The sequence below is a fragment of the Canis lupus genome, chromosome 27, assembly GCF_011100685.1.
Source record: "Canis lupus familiaris isolate Mischka breed German Shepherd chromosome 27, alternate assembly UU_Cfam_GSD_1.0, whole genome shotgun sequence".
In the NCBI taxonomy this organism is placed as follows: domain Eukaryota; kingdom Metazoa; phylum Chordata; class Mammalia; order Carnivora; family Canidae; genus Canis; species Canis lupus.
In genome coordinates this window covers 11040905-11060885 of record NC_049248.1, presented here as the reverse complement: position 1 = coordinate 11060885, position 19981 = coordinate 11040905, and the positions used below count along the sequence as shown (strand labels likewise).

The 19981-nt window shown below is 40.4% G+C and overlaps 1 protein-coding gene across 2 annotated transcripts in view; it reads left to right on the top strand.

Moving 5' to 3' along the window:
• Positions 1-1162: 1162 nt before the first annotated feature.
• Positions 1163-19981, top strand: part of STYK1 (serine/threonine/tyrosine kinase 1) — a 32856-nt gene continuing 14037 nt past the window's right edge. Inside the window, exons 1-2 of one of the 2 annotated variants that reach the window (XM_038576795.1) lie at positions 1163-1442; positions 19768-19916. In XM_038576795.1, coding sequence (XP_038432723.1) covers positions 19871-19916 — 46 coding nt within the window. In that variant the 5' untranslated portion in view covers positions 1163-1442; positions 19768-19870. Of the gene's footprint in view, positions 1443-14233; positions 14583-19767; positions 19917-19981 lie in introns of those variants that run through there. The other variant, XM_038576794.1, reaches the window with a different exon arrangement.

Genomic DNA, 19981 nt, shown 5'->3' with positions numbered 1-19981 from the left:
AGTAATGAGATTTTTAAACAAAATTCTGTATACTAGAATAGAGATGTAGCAGTCTAATAGGATGCTGCAGAAATTACAAATGAATAAGCTACAGCCTCTGCCTCAGGAGATTTGGACGCTTGGGGAAGCAGAGTAGAAGATGGCATAATACGAAGTCAGGTCAGTTCACTTGGCTTTTTTTTTTTTTTTTTTTTTTAAGAATTTATTTGTTTATTCATGAGAGACACACACAGCGAGAGGCAGAGACACAGGCAGAGGGAGAAGCAGGCTCTATGCAGGGAGCCCGATGCGGGACTCGATCCCGGGACTCCAGGATCACCACCCGAGCTTAACCGCTGAGCCACCCAGGCATCCCTCACTTGGCTTTTATTAATCAATCATGTCAGAAAAGGTAGGAAGAACAACTGGCCGATGAGACCTCATCCCTTTAAAAAAAATTAATGTAAAATTCATATAACATAAATCACCCATTAACCATTTTAAATGTACAATTCAGTGACATTTAGTACAGTTCATCCGATCTTAAGAGCTCCAAAGGAAGAAAAACTCTAATAGAGAAGCCTCTAGAGAACCAAAGTACCTCAATTGCTAAATACTCCACATTACACTGCACCTAAATTCTTTCTGTTCTAATAGGTGCTCCTTTCTGTTTGGTATGCGAGCTATCAGTGCTGAACAAACCAGCCACCTATTTAAGTTATCCGCGGCCCGCATTTCTTTAATAGAATTTGTATGAAGTGTTAGCATCTAATTTGGAATTCTTTCAGCCGTGTATTCTCTTTTGTGTTTCCTATGATTGTAAATTCCATGGGGGCAGGTCAGGGACAACTACTTCCGTTAATGCTATATCCCAGAAGAGAGCCCAGAGTGTATTTAGAAAGCATATGCTAATGAATGATTACCTGCTAATACTTTTATTTCCATTTATTCCTTAGGGCATCCCCAGCCAAGGCTTGAGGTTGCAATTACCCCAGGAGGGGACTCATCAGGCTAAACCCTGACCAGCCCTTTGGAGCCCTTTGGAGCACCAACGAAGGCCGCTGGGATCAGGTCGGACAGTAGGTGGTGCTGTTGCGCTTTACCAGGCCTTTGCACGTTTCACTTGGACTGACGTCTCCTGACCTGACCCCGGAGCAGTCTCGAGGGGAGGCACTCAGTGAGTAGATCAGCGACGAGGTAAATTTTACCGTTTCAGCAGCTTTCCTGCTGGCCAGTGTGTGGTGAGTCCCGGAAACCTCAGTGCCCGCAGATTTCCCTTTGCGGGGAGCCCGCCCCGACTCCATCCTTTGCTGGCAGCCACGCCCCACCAGTGGGAAGGAGGGACCGAGAAGCATTTCCTTGAGACTGGCACACCTTGTCGTACCCAAACCGATGATTCTTTTCCCCCTCTGGCTGGTCCCGTTGCATCCGAAAGCAGAGTGGCCGGAGGAGGGACACTACCGGTAGTGAACTGGGCTTTGGGGGCAGTAAGGGTGGAGGCCGGATGGCAGTGATGCAGCTGGAGGGGTAGGGGTAGACTCGGACGTTTGGGAAGAAAAGAGGGAGGACAAGAGGGAGAGTGGAACGGTTGTGAGCGGTGGTGCGAATTTTATGCAAACGAACAATAATCACCAGGTGAACGAACCTGTATTTCTTTGGTAAAAACATCTTGTGAGTTTCGACTTTTAGGTTTTTATGACTGTGCAGTGATATGCTGTTCCTTGGTGACCGGATTTCTGTTTTCTTAATTTGTCTTCTCTTTTGCTGTGCTCCTTTCCCTTCTCCCTGTCAACCTCATCCCTGTTTTGTCTCTTGCCTTTCCTTTCATTTCTAGGAGTGTGGCCCCTTTCTGCTAGGAACCCCCTCGCCGGCTGAGTTTCTCAGACGTTTCAGACCAAGCTGTCTTCCTGCTACTTAGGGAGAGCCATCTGTAGTGTGGAAATCACGCACTAAAGCTCCTGTAACGTGCAGCACACACACTGAAAATGCATCTGGACCCGGTGCCCTTGACCTGACTGACCCTCCTCAGCAGTCCTTACAGCCAGCGAGGGGCTAGCTAGGCCTTTCAGGGAGGCACGGGGAGGTACAGTTGACCCTTGAACAACCGGGGTTTGAGTTGTGTGGGTGCCCTTATACCTGGATTTTTTTTTCAATACATTACAGTACTATAAATATATTTTCTCTTCCTTATGATTTTCTTAATAGTGTTTCCTTTTCTCTAGCTTGCTTTATTGTAAGAATACAGCATGTAATACATATAATCTACAAAATAAATACTGCTGGATTGTTTATGTTATTCGCAAGGGTTCCGGTGAATAGGCTATTAGTAGTTAAGTTTTGGAGGAGTCAAAAGTTGTATGCTTATTTTCTACTGCTCAGGGGATCCATGTCCCTAAACCCTACATTGTTCAAGAGTAAATTATACAGGCATACTTCAGAGGTATTGTGGGTGTGGTTTCAGACCACTATAATAAAGCGAATATTGTAATGAAGTGAGTCAAATGAAATTTTTGATTCTGGTGCAAACAAAAGTTATGTTTGCATTGTACTGTAGTACATTAAGTGTGGAATAGCACTATGTCTAAAAAGACAATGTGCATATCTTAATTAAAAATGCTTTATTGCTCTGGTGCTTGGGTGGTACGGGCAAAGTGTTCGACTCTTGTTTTCAGCTCAGGATGTGATCTCAGGGTTGTGAGATTGAGCCAGGCACCAGGTTCCATGCTCGGCATGGAGTCTGCTTAAAACTATATTTCTCTTGGGGTGCCTGGCTGGCTTAGTGGGTTAAGCATCTGCCTTGAGCTCAGGTCATGATCCTGGGATCCTGGGATGGGTGTCCAGCACTTCATTGGGCTCTACGCCCAGCAGGGAGTCTGTTTAGCTCTTTCCCTCTGCCCCTCCCCACCACTCTTGCTCTCTCTCTCACTGGAGCTCATGCTCTCTCTCAAAGAAATAAATAGAATTAAAAAAAAAAAACTTTCCCTCCCTCCTCTAAAATAATTAAATAAATATTAAAAAATATTTTATTACTAAAAACATGTTAACTGTCATCTGAGGTTTTAGGGAGTCATAATCAGATTGCAGACCACTGTAACAAATCTAACAACAATAATAATAAAGTTTGAAACATTGTGAGAATAACCAACAGAGACACAAAGTGAACAAATGCTGTTGAAAAAAAATATAAGGTTAGGGGCACCTGGATGGCTCAGTCAGTTAAGCATCTGCCTTTGGCTCAGGTCATGATCCCAGAGTCCCTGGATCAAGCTCTGAGTAGGGCTCCCACTCAGCAGGGGAGGGGGGTCTGCTTCTCCCCCAGTCTTCCCCCTTGCTGTGCTCTCTCTCTCTCAAATAAATAAAATCTTAAAAAGAAAAAGAAAAAGGAAAAAAATGCAAGCTTGATACACACCTGCAATTTGTAAGAAACACATGATCTGTGAAGCACAAGAAAGCAAAAGGCAATAGGACAAAACACCTGTTTTGCTTCAGTGAAAATCATACACTTTTTCTTTAGAGCCTTAATCACTATTAGTTTGCTAGGGCTGCTCTAATGAAGTACCACAAACTGAGTGGCAACATAACTTCATTCTCTCACAGTTCTGGAAGCTAGAAGTCTAAAATCAAGCTGTTGGCAGATCAAGGTTTCTTTCTGATTGCTAGGAGGGAAAGTTCTGTCCCAGCGCCCGCCCCCCCCCCTTTTTTTTTGGCTTGGAGATGGCTGTCTTTATTTATGTTCATATGGTATCCTTTCTGCATACGTGGCTTTCTTCAAATCCCCCCCTTTATTTTTTTATTTTTAAAGATTTATTTATTTATTCTTGAGAGAAATACAGGGGGAGAGAGAGAGGGAGAGAGAGAGAGAAACAGAGAGAGAGAGACAGAGAGAGAGAGAGAAAGAAAGGCAGAGACACAGGCAGAGGGCGCAGCAGACTCCATGCAGGGAGCCCGATGTGGGATCCGATCTCGGATCCTAGGATCATGCCCTGAGCCAAAGGCAGATGCTTAACTGCTGAGGCACCCAGGCATAACAAATTCTCCTCTTTTAAAAGGACACTAGTTATATTGAGTAAAGGTCCACTTTAATGTCCTCCTTTTATCTCAATTGCCTCTGTAAAGACTATTTCCAAATAAGGTCACATTCTGTGGTACAGCATATGAATTTTGGGGTGGCACACTTCAACCCGTAACAGTTCCTTGTTCTTGAATTATGTACACACTCAAAGTTAGTTGAGCACATCTATTTCAGTTGTCTTCTGTAGAAACTGTGTTTTCCACCTTTCCCAACTCACCTCACAACCAGCTTCCACAAGCAGGTGCTCCAAACTCCTACTGGGGGGAGTTTTGTGGTTCTGCAGCTCTGTTTTTAAACTGAGTATGTTAGTTTCCTTTTTTTTTTTTTTTTTTTCAAAGAAGACAGAGGAGGAGACGGCATGTATACTGAGTGGGGGTGACAGGGGTAGGGGCAGAGGGAGGGAGAGAGAGTATTAAGCAGATTCCACGCCTAGTGCAGACCTTGACATGGGGCTTGATCACACAACCCTGAGATCATGACAGGAGCCAAAATTAAGATTCAGATCCTTAACTGACTGAGCCACCCAGGAACCCTGTTAGTTTCCTGTTGCTGCTGTAACAAATCACCACACATTAGATGGTTTAAACCAACACAGATTTTTACCTTATAGGTTCTAGAAATCAGAAGTTTAAAATGGGTATCAGATTCCTTCTGGAGACCTTAGGGGAAAATCCCTTTTTTTTGCCTTTTTTCAGCTTATAGAGACTGCTTGCATTCCTTGGCTCACGACTCCTCCATCTTCAAAGCCATATCAAGGTTTTCACACATTCCCTATGCTGGGAATGACACTTGTGCCTTTTCTTCCACATTTATGGTCTTTGTGACTATGTCAGACTCACTGGATAATCCGGAACAATCTTTGTGTTGATTAATTCCAACTGCAATCTAATTCCCCTTTGCTACTTTAACACTATTAAAAACTAACAGATTCACAGTTCTGGAGATTTGGACAGAGATGTCTTTGAGGGGCCATTTACTACCAGTCACACAGAGCTTTCAAATGACTGGGTTTTCTTTATTGGATTTATCATTCTCTTTTCACTCTGAGGGATCAATATTTTGCTTTCTACGTGTAGCAAAGAATTTTGTATCCCTTTTATAGAGAAAACCAGTACCCTGCCTATTGATAGAACTACAAATGTGTTTCCATTGAGTAGAGACCTGGGTACCTTGATACTTCCTATCTAACACTTAAAAATGACTCCCCAACCCTACTTGTACTTTTAGCATTATAGTTTAATTCTTATATCTAATTAATTTGTATAGGTTATTTTTCTATAAAAATTTCTTTTGGATCCGATGCTATTTTTATTTTTTAAAAAGATTTATTAACTTATTTGAGAGAGAGAGAGAGAGAGAGGAGGGGCAGAGGGAGAGGGAGAGAGGGAATCTCAGGCATATGCCCCGCCATGCCAAGTGGGGAGCCTGATGCAGGGTTCGATCCCATGACTCTGAGATCATGACATGAGCTGAAATCAAGAGTCAGACCCTTATCTGACTGATCCACCCAGGTACCCCCCAAGCTATTTTTATAGGTAATTTGGCTATTTATTTATTAAACAAGCATATGAATTTTGATATGTGCCAGACACTGCTCTAGGTAGAAGGGATACAGCAATGAAGAAAGTAGCCGAGGTCCTTAAATTCTTGTTCGCATGAAGTTGTCTCTCTCACTTCATTCTTGTCCTTCCCAACCAGCCTAGATTTAGCCAGTTTCAATTCCACACCATACCTCTGACTTCAGATGTGGCTACTGCCCTCTGCCTACTTCTGGGCTGGGCTAATGGAGGTGCTAAGAAGCTAACCATGCCCTCAAGGAAATTACCATCTGGTTGGGAAGACACAGATAATAACAGGAAAACCAATTAAACACTGAGTAAGCATGTTGAGTATTCAATGCTCTATATTAGCATGTCATCTCTTGGACACAGTTTCTAACTGGAGAGAATGAAAGTAGAAGGAAATGAGTGCACACACACAGACACAAAGCAGCTACTTGTACAGGGATCAGTGTGGAATGGAAAGAATCCTGTCCTGAGTGCTGGGACCTGAAATCTATTTTTAAACTCTGGCACTCTTTTCATGAGCAAAGAGCAAGGGACTTACCTCAGTGTCCTTCATTCTTTTATTAAAATCTTGGGCAGGTATGAGATAGATTTCCAGGGGCTAGTCCAGACGCATAAACAACCCAAAGACCTGGCAGGAAGAAGAAACTATGAAAGTACACATACATAATGAATTCTAAAAACTAGGATCTTTTTCCTTATCCTCATCCCTATAAAACTTAACTGAATAAAAAGGGATTAGACCTCTAGTTAGCTTTATGAATGGTGGCAAATGATAGTGAAAGAGCACCAGGTGGAGATTCAAGACTCACACTAGTAGTCTTAGCTTAAGGGCTAATTAACTGTTGGAAGATACCCTTCAATTGTGTGCCTGAGTTTCCTCATTGGTAAATTAAGGAGGTGAGGTTTTTTTGTTGCTTTTGGAGGGCTCTCTGGTTGTTTAGGATTCTATGCATTTGTGGAGAAGGTGTTGCACTTCATAGCATGCTCGTCAGATAGAATAAGAGATGGAAGGCAGGGTTGCTGTTTTTATTATTTCTTTAGCAGGGAGGTGTGGCTATAGCAGCCCAGAAGGTACAGCTATGGTTACCTCATTTATAGCACAGGAATCAAATGGCTTTTTGATATTGAAAGTTGAACCTGTTGTATTTGCATCCTTTCTTGAAGCCTAAGCATCTCCCATATCACCAGGTGACTTTGATTTCATTCCCTGTAGTTCTTGTCCTCACCCACATTCCATTCTTAGGATGGTCTAATCAGGAATTCAGGATCAGGAGCTTTCACTTCTGATTAGATCTTCTGACCCTGGGTAAGTCATTTTATCACTCAGAACTTAGTTTCCACATGTGAAGTTGTTAAGACAGTCGTGGAGTATTCTGAAGTGGCTTTCTATTATAAAAATGAAGATAACTTTGAGGAATATTCTGATTCTGTAGGGTTGGGAAAAAAGAAATACAAATAAACCACATGTGATTTTATAATTATCTATAAAGTACCACCCCCTCACCACCACCACATTTATCTTCCCAAGGTTGCTCTTCTTGGGCTGATATTAAAATTGATTATTTTTAACTCACTGAGTTAGCATTGACTGGGGAATGGACGCAAGCTGACTTAAAAATGGAAGTACAAGCTTATGTTAACTACAAATCAACGGCCAATAAAGATTTGATAGTATCAGCAAGGCCACAGGTTGTGGATTTATAGATATTCAGATAGCATGTGAGGTAAGTCACTCACGAAAAGAAGTTCTTTGAACCCTGGGATAGAATTATCTGTGCTAGATAGAAATTCTTGTATTTTTACACATGAGATGTAGGATTAAACTGTGATATTGGGGGCTGCTCCTTTGTGGCTTTTATTCAAACCTCAATCAAACATATTTTGGGTGCCCAGAGAGCAGTGTTCTCCATAGGTTAGACATGAAGAAGCATTTATGTTGATAGCAATCTAGAGAGATGTGTTTATTTGGATATCATCTCTAGTACCACAAATTTGTGACAACCTGAGAAATTAGATTAACTCAGGCTCCTGAAAGAAAATAAACTGGAGGACACCTGGGTGGTTCAGAGGTTAAGCATCTGCCTTCGGCTCAGGGTATGAATCACGGGTCTGGCGATGGAGTCCTGCATTGGGCTCCCCTTGGGAAGCCTACTTCTCCCTCTGCCTATGTGTCTGCCTTTCTCTGTGTGTCTCTCATGAATAAATAAATAAAATCTTAGAAAAAAAAGAAAAGAAACTGAGTTCTGACACTAAGAGGTGGAAAACGTGCTGCTCTATGGTCTGTGCATTTATCCAAATATGAGAAGGACCAGTAGTGGCCTTTTATTATGCTATGGTATTAGATATATGTAGCTTGTCTGGTCAACCTATAAGAGGCATTCACTGTCCAACCTGTTCTAGAATGAATTTTCTCAGAGACAGAACATTCTGTGGTATTGCCAAGTCATACACAAATTTTGGCTTAACCTTTAGAGGCCATGGAACTGTAAATGTTAGCAGTGACAACAAATGAGACTTGTACACTGAAAACTACAAAATATCATTAAAAAATTAAAGATCTAAATAAATGGAAAGACAGTCTGTATTCTTAGGTAGGAAGACTTAATATTGTTAAGATGGCAGTATTCCCAAAGTTGATCCACATAGTTAATGTAATCTCTACCAAAATTCCAGATGGCCTTCTTTACAGGAATGGTCAGGCTGATTCTAAAATTCATGGTGGAACATAAGGGTCAAACATTAGAAAGAGAACAATATTGGAGGATTCGAATTTAATGACTTTAAAACTCATTGCAAAGTTAAGTACTTTAGACTGTGTACTACTAGCATAGGATAGACATATAGACCAATGGAGCAGAGTTGAGAGTCTTGAAATAAACTCATACCTATGGCCATTTGATTTTCTACGTAGTGCCAAAACAATTAATTGTATGGACACACTGGATATTCATGTACAACACTGAAACACTGAAATTGCCTTGAAACAACTGGATATACATTTGCAAAGGAATGAAATTGAATGCTTACTTCATAACATGCAGAAATCAACCCAAAATAAGTCAAAGACCTAAATATAAGAACTAAAACCATCATTCAGCCACAAAAAAGAATAAAGTACTGATTTATGCTACAACATGGATGTGATCGTTAGGAGGTGGACTTAAGATGGTGGACAAATATGGGGCTTTCCTCATCACTCAACACAGCTGTACTGAGGTCAGATCACACCCAAGAAATAGATCTGAGGTTTGGAAGAAGGATTTTCACAGTTGGAGGCTGGTGTAAGGTGCATGGACATGAATTGGGGGAGAGAAGAGCTTCTGTATTGGGGAGAAGCAGGAACACTTTCTGCAGGGAGAGAAAATGCTTAGGGAGAGAAATGGCTGAGAGAGAAAATTGAAAGATGTGGGGTCAGGTTTTCACAAGAATAAAATCTCTTGGATGGCAGACTGTGTTGGTTAATTTGATGTGTCAATTTGGGCTGAGGAATGCTCACATAGCTGGGAGACATTCTTTCTGGGTGTCTCTGTGAGGATGTTTCTGGAAAAGATTAGCATATGATTCAGTGGACTTTGTAAAGATCTGTTCTCACCAGTGTGGGTGATCATCATCCATCCTGTTGAGGGCCTGAATAGAGCAAAGAGGTGGAGGAAGGGTGACTTTCTCTCTCTTGAGATAGGACATCCTGCCCTTCAACATTGGAGCTCCTGGTGGTCTGGTCTTCAAGCTCTAGGACTTCTACCAGTGGTCCCCAGTTCTCAGGGCTTCAGCTTCACACTGAATTGTACCACCAGCTTTCCTGACTTTTCAGCTTGCGGATTGCAGACTGTGGGACTTCTTGGCTTCCATAACCTCATAAGCCAATTCCTATAATAAGTCTCCTCTTATACATCTGCATATTCATGTATATCTACATATATACATCTATATATCTTATTAATTTTATTTCTCTAGAGAACCCTAAGTATTACAATGAGTGACCTTAAAAATATGCTAAGTGAAAGAAACCAGAGAGAAAGCTACAAATCGTATGATTCTATTCATATGAAATGTTCAAGAAGGCACATCCACAGAGACAGCAAAAATGTTAGTGACCGGCAAGGGCTGGGGAGAGTGGGTATTGGGTAGTGACTGCTACTGGTATAAATTTCTTTTGGGGGATGATGAAAATATTCTAATATTAGATAGCTATGATGGTTGTACAACTTTGTGGATATAAAAACCACTAAAAAACTTTAAAAAGAGTGAATTCTATGGTATGTGAATTATATCTTGGTAAAAGAAAGGCAATATTGAAGGTAATTCTAGTTTTTCAAAAAAAAAAAAAGAAAAGAAGAAAAAGATTTTCAAGAATTTGCTACGAAGATGGTATAACTGAAGAAAACGGATTCCAAACCCACACAACCTGGAAATTCCAAATCTCTACTACTAGCTACGTGATCTGGAGCAAGTTATTTAACTTCTCTGTGGCCCCGTTTCTTTATGTGTATGTAAAGTGCTTAGAACAGTTTCTAACACATGGGGAGCACTATATGGATGTTTGTTATTGTAATTGTATGCCATAAAATGTGCTAGGCTGTAGTGGGAGGCAAAAACCAATATCAAGGAAGCTGTGCTACCCGTAAATGACTGTTAAGGAGGAGCAGAGCAGGGCAGAGTCCAAAGCAGATTGTTTCACTTGGTTTATTGGCTGAACTCTGTTCCATGGTGACTCATGGAAGGAAACTGAGTTTAATGGAAGAGGAGGGAGAGAGAATATGGGTCCAGGATACAATACCTATATCTAACCTTTCCTGGGTCCTGAAAAAGATCCAAACCTATGTTAGGAGAGAGGGAACCAGAGTAAGGGATGGTGGAAAGTACCAAATAAACTTTCATTGTTCAATTTAAATATATATTAGGCAAAAATCTTGAGGGTTTTCCTCTGGATTTGGACAATAAACTTATGATCTTTGTTCTCTTCCTATCTCTACTGGGATCTTGTTGCCTCTTTCATTTCAAAATAAAATCAAACAAATCTTTAAAGATTTTATTTATTTATTTATTTATTTATTTATTTATTTATTTATTTATTTATTTATTTATTGAGTGTAAGGGGAAGGGCAGAGAGAGAATCTCAAGTGGAGCACAACATGGGGTTCCATCTCATGACCTCGAGATCATGACCTGAGCTGAATCACAAGTCGGATGCTTAACTGACTGAACCACCCAGGCACCCCCAAAGAAAGCTTTAAAGTTCATTTCCCTGGCACATTTTTATTCCCAGGACAAATCAAGAAACCAGGACCGTGACTGGTATTTCTAGCAATATTCACATCCCTTTGTTTTATTTTAGTTTTTATTTTTTAAAAGATTTTATTTATTTATTCATGAGGGACAGAGAGAGAGGGAGAGACATAGGCAGAGGGAGAAGCATGCTCCTCGCTGGGAATCTGATCCAAGACTCTATCTCAGGACCCCAGGACCACGCCCTGAGCCAAAGGCAGACAGATGCTCAACTGCTGAGCCACCCAGGTGTCTCAACACATGCCTTTGTTTTAAAGATTTTTTTTTTATTAATGATAGTCACATAGAGAGAGAGAGAGAGAGAGGCAGAGACACAGGCAGAGGGAGAAGCAGGCTCCATGCACAGGGAGCCCGACGTGGGATTCGATCCCGGGTCTCCAGGATCGCGCCCTGGGCCAAAGGCAGGCGCCAAACCGCTGCGCCACCCAGGGATCCCCCATGCCTTTGTTTTAAACTGCTCTCTGCATCTTTGCAGGGTGCATTTACTATTCCTAACTTTTCTGTAGATCTGACTCTTTCTGTCAACATATAGCAAAGAAGGACTAGGTCACATAGTCATTTTGAGGGGATGATAGAAGGTATTAAATTTTTTAAAAGGATAAAGAAAAACTCTGAATTCTCTTTTCCTATGTGAATGTATATTGACAGTACTTATGTACTAAGCATGACTAACTGGACACCCCTTGTGAATAATAATCAATCATACATTTTCTCAGATTGGGGAGTACAGTAAGAATAATGGGGAGAAGAAGCTGAGACTATTGGTCTCCTTACTGCCTCTATCAAGATTGGTTCAGGAACTGGGTAAAAATGTAGCCAGCAGATAGGTGGTATCAACAGAACCAGCTAGAAGGAGTTGAGAAATTTAGGGACAAAAAAAAAAAATAAAAAAAAAAAAGAAATTTAGGGACAGAAGGTGAATTAACTAATTAATAATATATCACTATCTGACATTCTGTTTTATACCTTAGTTTACAGCATTATGCTCTTTGATCAGTCTTATTTAAATATCCCTTCCTCAACATGTTTGTCAAATTCAGAGACCTCCTAACAGGTATGATACTTAGACTGTCAAATCATCTCTAGTTGATATGAAGAGTTTTAAAACCCACATTAACTTTATGATTACTTTAACTTCCTCTTTACACACAAGACAAAAATATAGTTAGATCTACAAATATTATAAATATTTTGACAATGGGTGTTTTGTTTTCTTATTTGGGGTTATTTACATTTACTGATTGGTACAGCTATCTGACAACCTCCCAATCTCCCTGGAGATTGGCACAGGAAGGAGAGAGGTGGGGAGAGATTATCATATATTGATCGTCCGTCATGGGCCTGGCACTATAGTAGGTATCTTACATCAGTTATCCCACAGGGCTTTCAACTGCCTCAATAGGCAGATATTGTCTCTACCTACACATGGAAAAACAGAGGCTCAGAAAAGTTAGAATAAGTTATCCACAGGCATGATGGATGGTGGACCTGAGATTCAAATGGAAGTCTGCCTCCAAATCTCCTTCTCTTACCACTAGCCCATAGGAAATTATAGGCAGGGTAGGGATAGGAATGAAAATTGAGAGTTCCTTGGGCTGCTATGATATGGGTAGGAAGATACAGATATGAAGGAGCCTTTAGAATTTGAGTGGTAAGGTGGGATGGCTGGTTGAGGGGCTTGCTCATTGCCCTGACCCTCTTCCAGTGAGATTCATTTTCTGCTGAGCTCTGTGGTTCTTCTCTGCTCTCAGGAGAGAAAGAGGTGTCCTGCTCCCTAAACTAGGACAGGAAGGCACGGCAAGGTCAGGTGTTCTGCCTCTGGATGCTTGCTAAATCACCTATTAAACCCAAAGTAGAACTTCAAAACTTCTCTTTAATAGCAGGGAGCTGGTGCTGTTATCATAGTACCAGCTCCCTGCTGATCCACTTCTCCCAATTTCCAGACTGCTCAGCTCTGAAGCACAGGGACCCACTTCTAACAAGGGGATGGGCTGCTTGTTCCTTGTTGTGCAGAATGACATTCCCAGAGGCGTCTTTTTCGTCTTGCCAGGTGTTTGTTGTTGTTTACCTAGGATTACCTTCTGTGTATAGAATCTTTACAGGGACACACCCTGTAAGACACAGTACTGAGGTAAAGGCAATTGAGCTGATTTCCTGATTGTGAAATCTCCTGCCCATTTGTCTCTCAAATGGGTCTGCCTGGATCTGGGACTCATTTATCAGAGTATGAGAAAATGTGTGTGTGTGTGTGTGTGTGTGTGTGTGTGTGTTCTTGCAATCTTTCGCAGAATATCTTCCTTCTGTCATTTTCAGTATGGCTTTCCTCTCTGCCAGAGGGCAATGTGCTAGAATAGGCTGGAGGAGTGGCAGGACAACATAGAGTTCCTCATTTATGGGGGAAACTGCCAAGATTTTTGAAGTACCAGAATCTCCCCACCACCCCTGAATGAAAAGCCTGGCAGAATGAGTAGCAAAGTGGGGGAACTGATCCTTGGAAATACAATGTGACTGAACAATAGCAGCGAGTTGTTTGAGAGAAGCCCCAAGCAGGTGTCTTCTGGTGTTTCCATAAGGTAGGAAAGGAGACACAGATGCATCAGGAACAATTCTGTGTTTAGAGGAGGGTAGTAGTTGTGTGTCTTTGGCTTTTTCCTTATTGAGAATACTTTTTCTGGGCTGGGAAAACTGCTGTTGATTAGTGATCTTGGGAAGAGAAAAGAATCAGTGGGAGGATAATTTGAGATATATGTTATTTCTGAGCTTTTTAGGTTTGAACATGGTAGATGGAGAATTATGTTATCAAGAACATGAAAAATAGAATGGTAATTATAATAATATAAAATGTCTTGAATTTGTATAACATCTCAAAGGAAATAAAATTAATCTCTGTGATCATATTCAAAATCTGTTGGGCTACGTAGTGTTACTGCAATTCTTATCTAGATGTTAGGGGGCCTGTCTTGCAATCACAATGCTCCTCTATAAAGCAAACTTTTCAGGAGGTGCTAGGATAGAAAGTAAGATTCTTCAATTCATCTCTCTTGTGTAGCATGTGTTTTAGGAATTCCTGTAGATATGTAAAAATAAGAAACAAGAAAAGCTGATAACAGTCTCATTGTTGAAAGACACTTGTTTAAACAAGGTCAGGATTCTCAGGCACCACAGGAGACTCTCTTCCAACCATTTCAAAGTGCATTTGAAGCTCTGGGTTTCTAGGAAGGTGGGGGAGGATGAAGATCAGAACAACCACAATTCTTCAATATCTGAGAAGAACAGGAGGACAAGAGATTCCCTCTGGGTAACCTCCTCTTCTCTCTGCCTCATCCACACCAGGAGCTATCACCCTGCACAAGGCAAGTTATCTACATTAGTCAGGTTTTCTGGATTGAAAGATGGTCATCTCTTCAGTGTGCCTTTCCCTTTACTCTTTGTCCTCTGACAAGTGTGCTTCAGGAGAAAGGTGGAGCCTTGGGTGTTGCATAGTGATCCTACTTCTTTAGCCTGTGCCCTATCTCTTGGGAATTCTATCCCTTTCCTGACCCTCATGCTCACAGTGAAAGATTGCTGGTCCTGGAAACTAGACCCTTTCCCTCAAAAAGCAGAAGGTAGAAATAGGATTGAGATCAGACCCAGGAAAATGACCAAACAAAGAAAATGATCCAAGATTCCACGATCTGGTGAGTACTGGGAAAAGTTTCTGATTTTACCATTATTTTTTTAATACAGTTTGAAGACAGACATGCAGACATTGTGCTCCTTTAAGATCCTGGAGAACACACGTACAGGCAGATTCTGTCCTTCCCAAGTTGCGTTGTATTTGTTGGTGAAGTTTGGTTTCAGCATTATGCTTTCTATGGTTCTTTTGGATTCTGACGTAATTCCTTCTTGACACTATTGGTCTTGTCCATTTGAGTGACAAGTACAGATGTGTAGTAGTTTAAGGAATATTGGGTTTGTAATTGAGAGACAGGGGTACGAAACCTTGCTGTTGTTTACTTGCTTTTTATGTTTTTAATTTTTTTTAACCCTGGCTTATTCAGAACTTAATCTTTCTGAGCCTGTTTCCTCTTTTGTGTGAAGGTGCCTAGCACAATACCTGGCACATTGTAGTTGCTCAACATATGTTTATTAGAGCTGAAAATAGGAAGGACAAATTGCTTCTCAGAATGTTGAAGATTAAGTAATTTTGGAATCCTGTAGATAGATCTGAACAGTTTTCTATCTCATTTCCAATTTAACATGTTTGTTCCATTAAATGGTTTTTGGTTTTTGTTTTGTTTGTTCATTTTGCTAAACAGCTCAAGGATAAAGATGAAAGGGAGGGGAGGAGAAGGTAAGGTGAGCTAGAAGGCAGACTGCCTCAGTCTGGGGGCTGCTACCTCCATATATTTTACCCTCCTCACCTGAAGTCTTTGAGTCCTTTGCCCCGTAGCCCATAGTTATTAATAACTCCCTTACCTGATATGGCATCTATCTGGGCAGATGGGTCATTTGTCTTCATAAAAAGAACATGCTGGCAGACCTACTTGTGTTGATACACAGGCGGTAAGGTTGAGGGTGAGGCTGGTGTAATATTTAGTCATATCTTATGGGAATGGGACCAGGTGTTAGACAGAGGTCAATGAAGGAATTTCTCACAATGTATAGTATGGAATACAGGAGAGGGGACCTCATTTTTAATGTTCTATTTGTAGATGTATTTTGGTATGAAGAATTTCTTCTGGACACTCCTGGGTAACTTGCTGCTCTATGAGACTATATTGTGCTCACTTTACAGAAGTGTTGCTAGCGAGGGTTGTGTTATTCTTTTTTTTTTAAGATTTTATTTATTTATTCATGAGAGACCAGAGAGAGAGAGAGGCAGAGGGAGAAGCAGGCTCCACACAGGGAGCCCGATGTGGGACTCGATCCCGGGACTCCAGAATCACACCAGGCTGAAGGCAGGCGCTAAACCGCTGAGCCACCCAGGGATCCCAGGGTTGTGTTATTCTTGCAATGAAGCTATTTTGTGTGTAATGAAACAGATACAAAGATGTGGCATGGAATTATGCTTGCATTGTGCTTATGTGTGAGAGTTTGGTGAGTTTATGTTCATAGTTAGCTTAATTTTAGTTAGAATCATTCACCTGTCTGGTCTCCAGACTACAATCTTGCAAAGATTTGGGCTGGACTTTACCCCTGCTCCCATTTTACTATCATTCCTTCTTCATTGTGTTATTTCCTCCTCTAGATTCTCAGTTCTAGAAGGAAGCTAAACTTCTCAGTATGCCAACAGAAAGAAGAGATTGAGAAGAGAGAAAATAAGGAATGATAACCACAAATGAGGCAATGATATTGTTTTTTTTTCCTTTTTTTTTCCTTTTTTTAAATTTATTTTTTATTGGTGTTCAATTTACTAACATACAGAATAACCCCCAGTGCCCGTCACCCATTCACTCCCACCCCCCGCCCTCCTCCCCTTCTACCACCCCTAGTTCGTTTCCCAGAGTTAGCAGTCTTTATGTTCTGTCTCCCTTTCTGATATTTCCCACACATTTCTTCTCCCTTCCCTTATATTCCCTTTCACTATTATTTATATTCCCCAAATGAATGAGAACATATAATGTTTGTCCTTCTCCGACTGACTTACTTCACTCAGCATAATACCCTCCAGTTCCATCCACGTTGAAGCAAATGGCAATGATATTGTTTTAATTAGAGCCCTGCCTGAGGAGATTTGGCACTGTTAGATGTAGGTATGTGTAAACTATAGGTGAACTGTGTACATATTTTCCAACCAGTTGGATAGAATTATCAGAATAAACAATTTCCTAACTTTACTGGATCCTTGATTCCAATGGCTTGAATCTAGTAATATATGGCATCAAGGAGAGAAGTGTGGGGTAATGTTTTATATATGTAAGGACTTTACAGTCTAGGTAAGAGAAGCAGCAGTGACCAATATACATTTTTTTTTCTTTTTGAAGATTTTATTTTTTAGGTAATCTCTACACTCAACATGGGGCCCAAACTCACAACTTTGAGATCAAGAGTCGCATGCTTTACTTATTGAGGCAGCCAGGCACCCCTACATTTTTGTCTTAACACAGTGAGAAAACTGTCTAGATATAATTAAGAGGGATAGAGTATTGGTCATATTGTAAAGAAGTGTTGGTCAAGAACATTGATAGGAAGAGTCATTTTAGAAGGTTTTGGCATCAAGGCATGTCTTTTCTCAGGCTGACACAGTGAGCAGGTGAGGTCATGTGGTAATTGAATATTAACTGCAGAGAGAAACGTGATGTTGAGAGGAATATCGTTGCTATGAGTGAATCTGAACATCTGACAAATGTGCTTTGGTGGGCTCTAAAGGTAGTAAGGTTTCCTGTGTAGGTTTCCATGCCTATGTGGGTGGGTATGCCTGGTGTGTTTACCTTAAAAATTCTAGACTCATTTGGTATATTCCATACGACTCTAGTCAAACTGTGATAGTTGGAAAGAGCTTATTGTACAAATGCCTGGAAAGTGATCTACTGAGTGGTCCTCACCATAGCCCTATACATTTGTTTCCTTGCTCCAGCATCCGATTACATTGGGCTTCTAGTTGTTAATAAACCTAGATTCTTTAAAGTATCCATGCACAAATGAACCTTGTTCAGGAAATGTAATAGAAGGTCATACTGTATCTAAATGATTACATTGTGCTCTAATAAGTATGATGTGTAAGTGCAAGGGAATAAGCATGGATTTGAGTCTTTGGCCATGTGCTCATAGTTGCATTTGGCTCACAATGAGCAGTTCTAAGTGAGGATACATGTGCACACAGGCCTTTAAATTTCTTCCTTCAGAATGTATTAGTGGGTGTGTAGTTTGGTTTCTGGGCAGAGCTACCAAGTTGGAGCTGGCTGCTGACTGACTTTTTCTTCCACTTGTACTGTGGTTAAGAGAGATTATGCTCACTGAACACACCCCAGAGAGCCAAACTCGTTCAACTGGCTGCTCCCTGAATGAACACAATTACATCTGATAATGCACTGAAAAGGAAGTAAGAGGAAAGGAAAACGAGAATGAGAATGGCAGTGAGAAATTTTCAAACAGCTTTTGAATTCTCCTGACTATGCTGGTGTTTTATTATTTAAGATCTTCTCCTTCTCCACCCTCTCAAGGCTTTCTGATTCTTGCCCTAGCACCAGTGCTTTTCCTTCTATGTAGTCTTATGGAATTGTGGAAACTTTCTCAATTATCTTTTGCCTTGCCTTCTTTGGCTTATAAACTAGATGGACTTTGTTATAATTCATTGACTTCATAGATCCCTTGTTATGTACAAACCCACAAATAAGAAGGTGCCTCTCCTCTCCCCAGTTTTCCTCTTGGCTACTCCTTTGTATACATGAGCTTCTGTCAACCAACCACCTGTCTTTCTCCTGAGTTATAAGAAAATTGTCTAATTTTTATCTCTCCATACATGGAGCTCCAGGAATAGTGAAAAGGGGATGAAGCTAGAACTGGAAGGTTTCTCTATATGTGTTTCAGGAACTAAGAGACTCTGTCTCATTAAGTCACATTATGGTTATTAGTATCAACAACAGAGCATAACATATGATAGAAGACCACATAATATGGTAGATAGCACATATGTACAATATCATACAAACTGTAATTCTGATTTGTAAAATTTTAGCATGTTATCAAATTACTACAAAACTAGATCACATACTTAGGATCACCTAGATAGTGAAAAAAAAAATCACAATTTTTTTTCAGATCAGTCAGAATTAATTAGAACCAGGGAAGACTCTTGTGAACTAAGGGAAAAATAAAGTTATAAAATATAAAAGTTATAAAAAATATATATGTTATATAAATATAACATATATGCTACATATATAATCATATACACACACATATATAATCATATATAATTTATGTACATGATTATATATATTATATTATGTATATCTATCTATCTATCTATCTATCTATCTATCTATCTATCTATCTATATCTCTCTGAAGTTCTCTTCAGAAAGAAATAACCAGTTTTGGGGAGGTGTAATTTCAAATATATGCTGATCATATAGAATTACGGTGATGTACATAAAGAATCTCTGGCCCAGTAAGCAAGAAAATACCTTACTTGGAGAATTGGGAACTGAATACATGGAGAAGGATGGGGTGGGAGAAAGATTTTTTATGGTATATCACTTTAGTTTTTTATTTTTGAAACTTAAGAATATATATGAGTGAATATGAGCATCTTCTAAGGGCTTTGGTGGGCTCTAAAGGTAGTCAGGTTTCTTGTGTATGCTTCCATGCCCCCTTCTCTCTTGATGATCTATCATCTATCTATCTATCTATCATCATCTATCTATCTAGTTTAAGAGAGAGAAAGAAGATGGCTTGGTTCTGATATTCCCTTTAACCTGTATGCTGGTAGGAATGAATGCCTTTTGTCTGCCTATATATAATGATCAGGGGAAGCTCCAATTAAAAAATAAGTAATACATAGAAAAAAATTAAACCTGCTTGGGATTATAGGGTAGTTAGATCATTTCCATATAACCCACAGACCACAATTGCTCAAACAGGTGCTGTGAACATGAACTTAAACATTGGAGCAGAGGGTCTTGGGTAGGAGGGGAACCTTTAAAATAATTTGAGAAACAATGGCATGAAAGGTAAGACTGGATCAGGGCTATACTTTCTGTATAATAGAAAAGAGAAAAATGCCAGGACAAAACAAAATTCTTCACACTTGAATATCAGGTAGATGGAAAGAGATGAATGGTTGACTCAGAAAATTCCAGGCAGCCATGTACTTAATACCTAATGATCTTTTGTGGGATCTTAAAATTCTCTGTATGCTCCATTTTATTTTTTTCAGAGTACCTCAGTCCTTGGGAATTATTCTCAGTGGTGCTCTGTGCATTCTCTAAGGGCCAAGCAAAGGAGCAGACAGCTGTGTTGGCCTGGGAGATGAGAGGAGCATGGCACGAAAGCTACTGGAATGCAGTCTCAGTGACAAGCTGTGTGGTAAGGACCTATCTACTGATCATCACATAACTATCTACTGATTTTAGGATGACAGAGACTAAGAT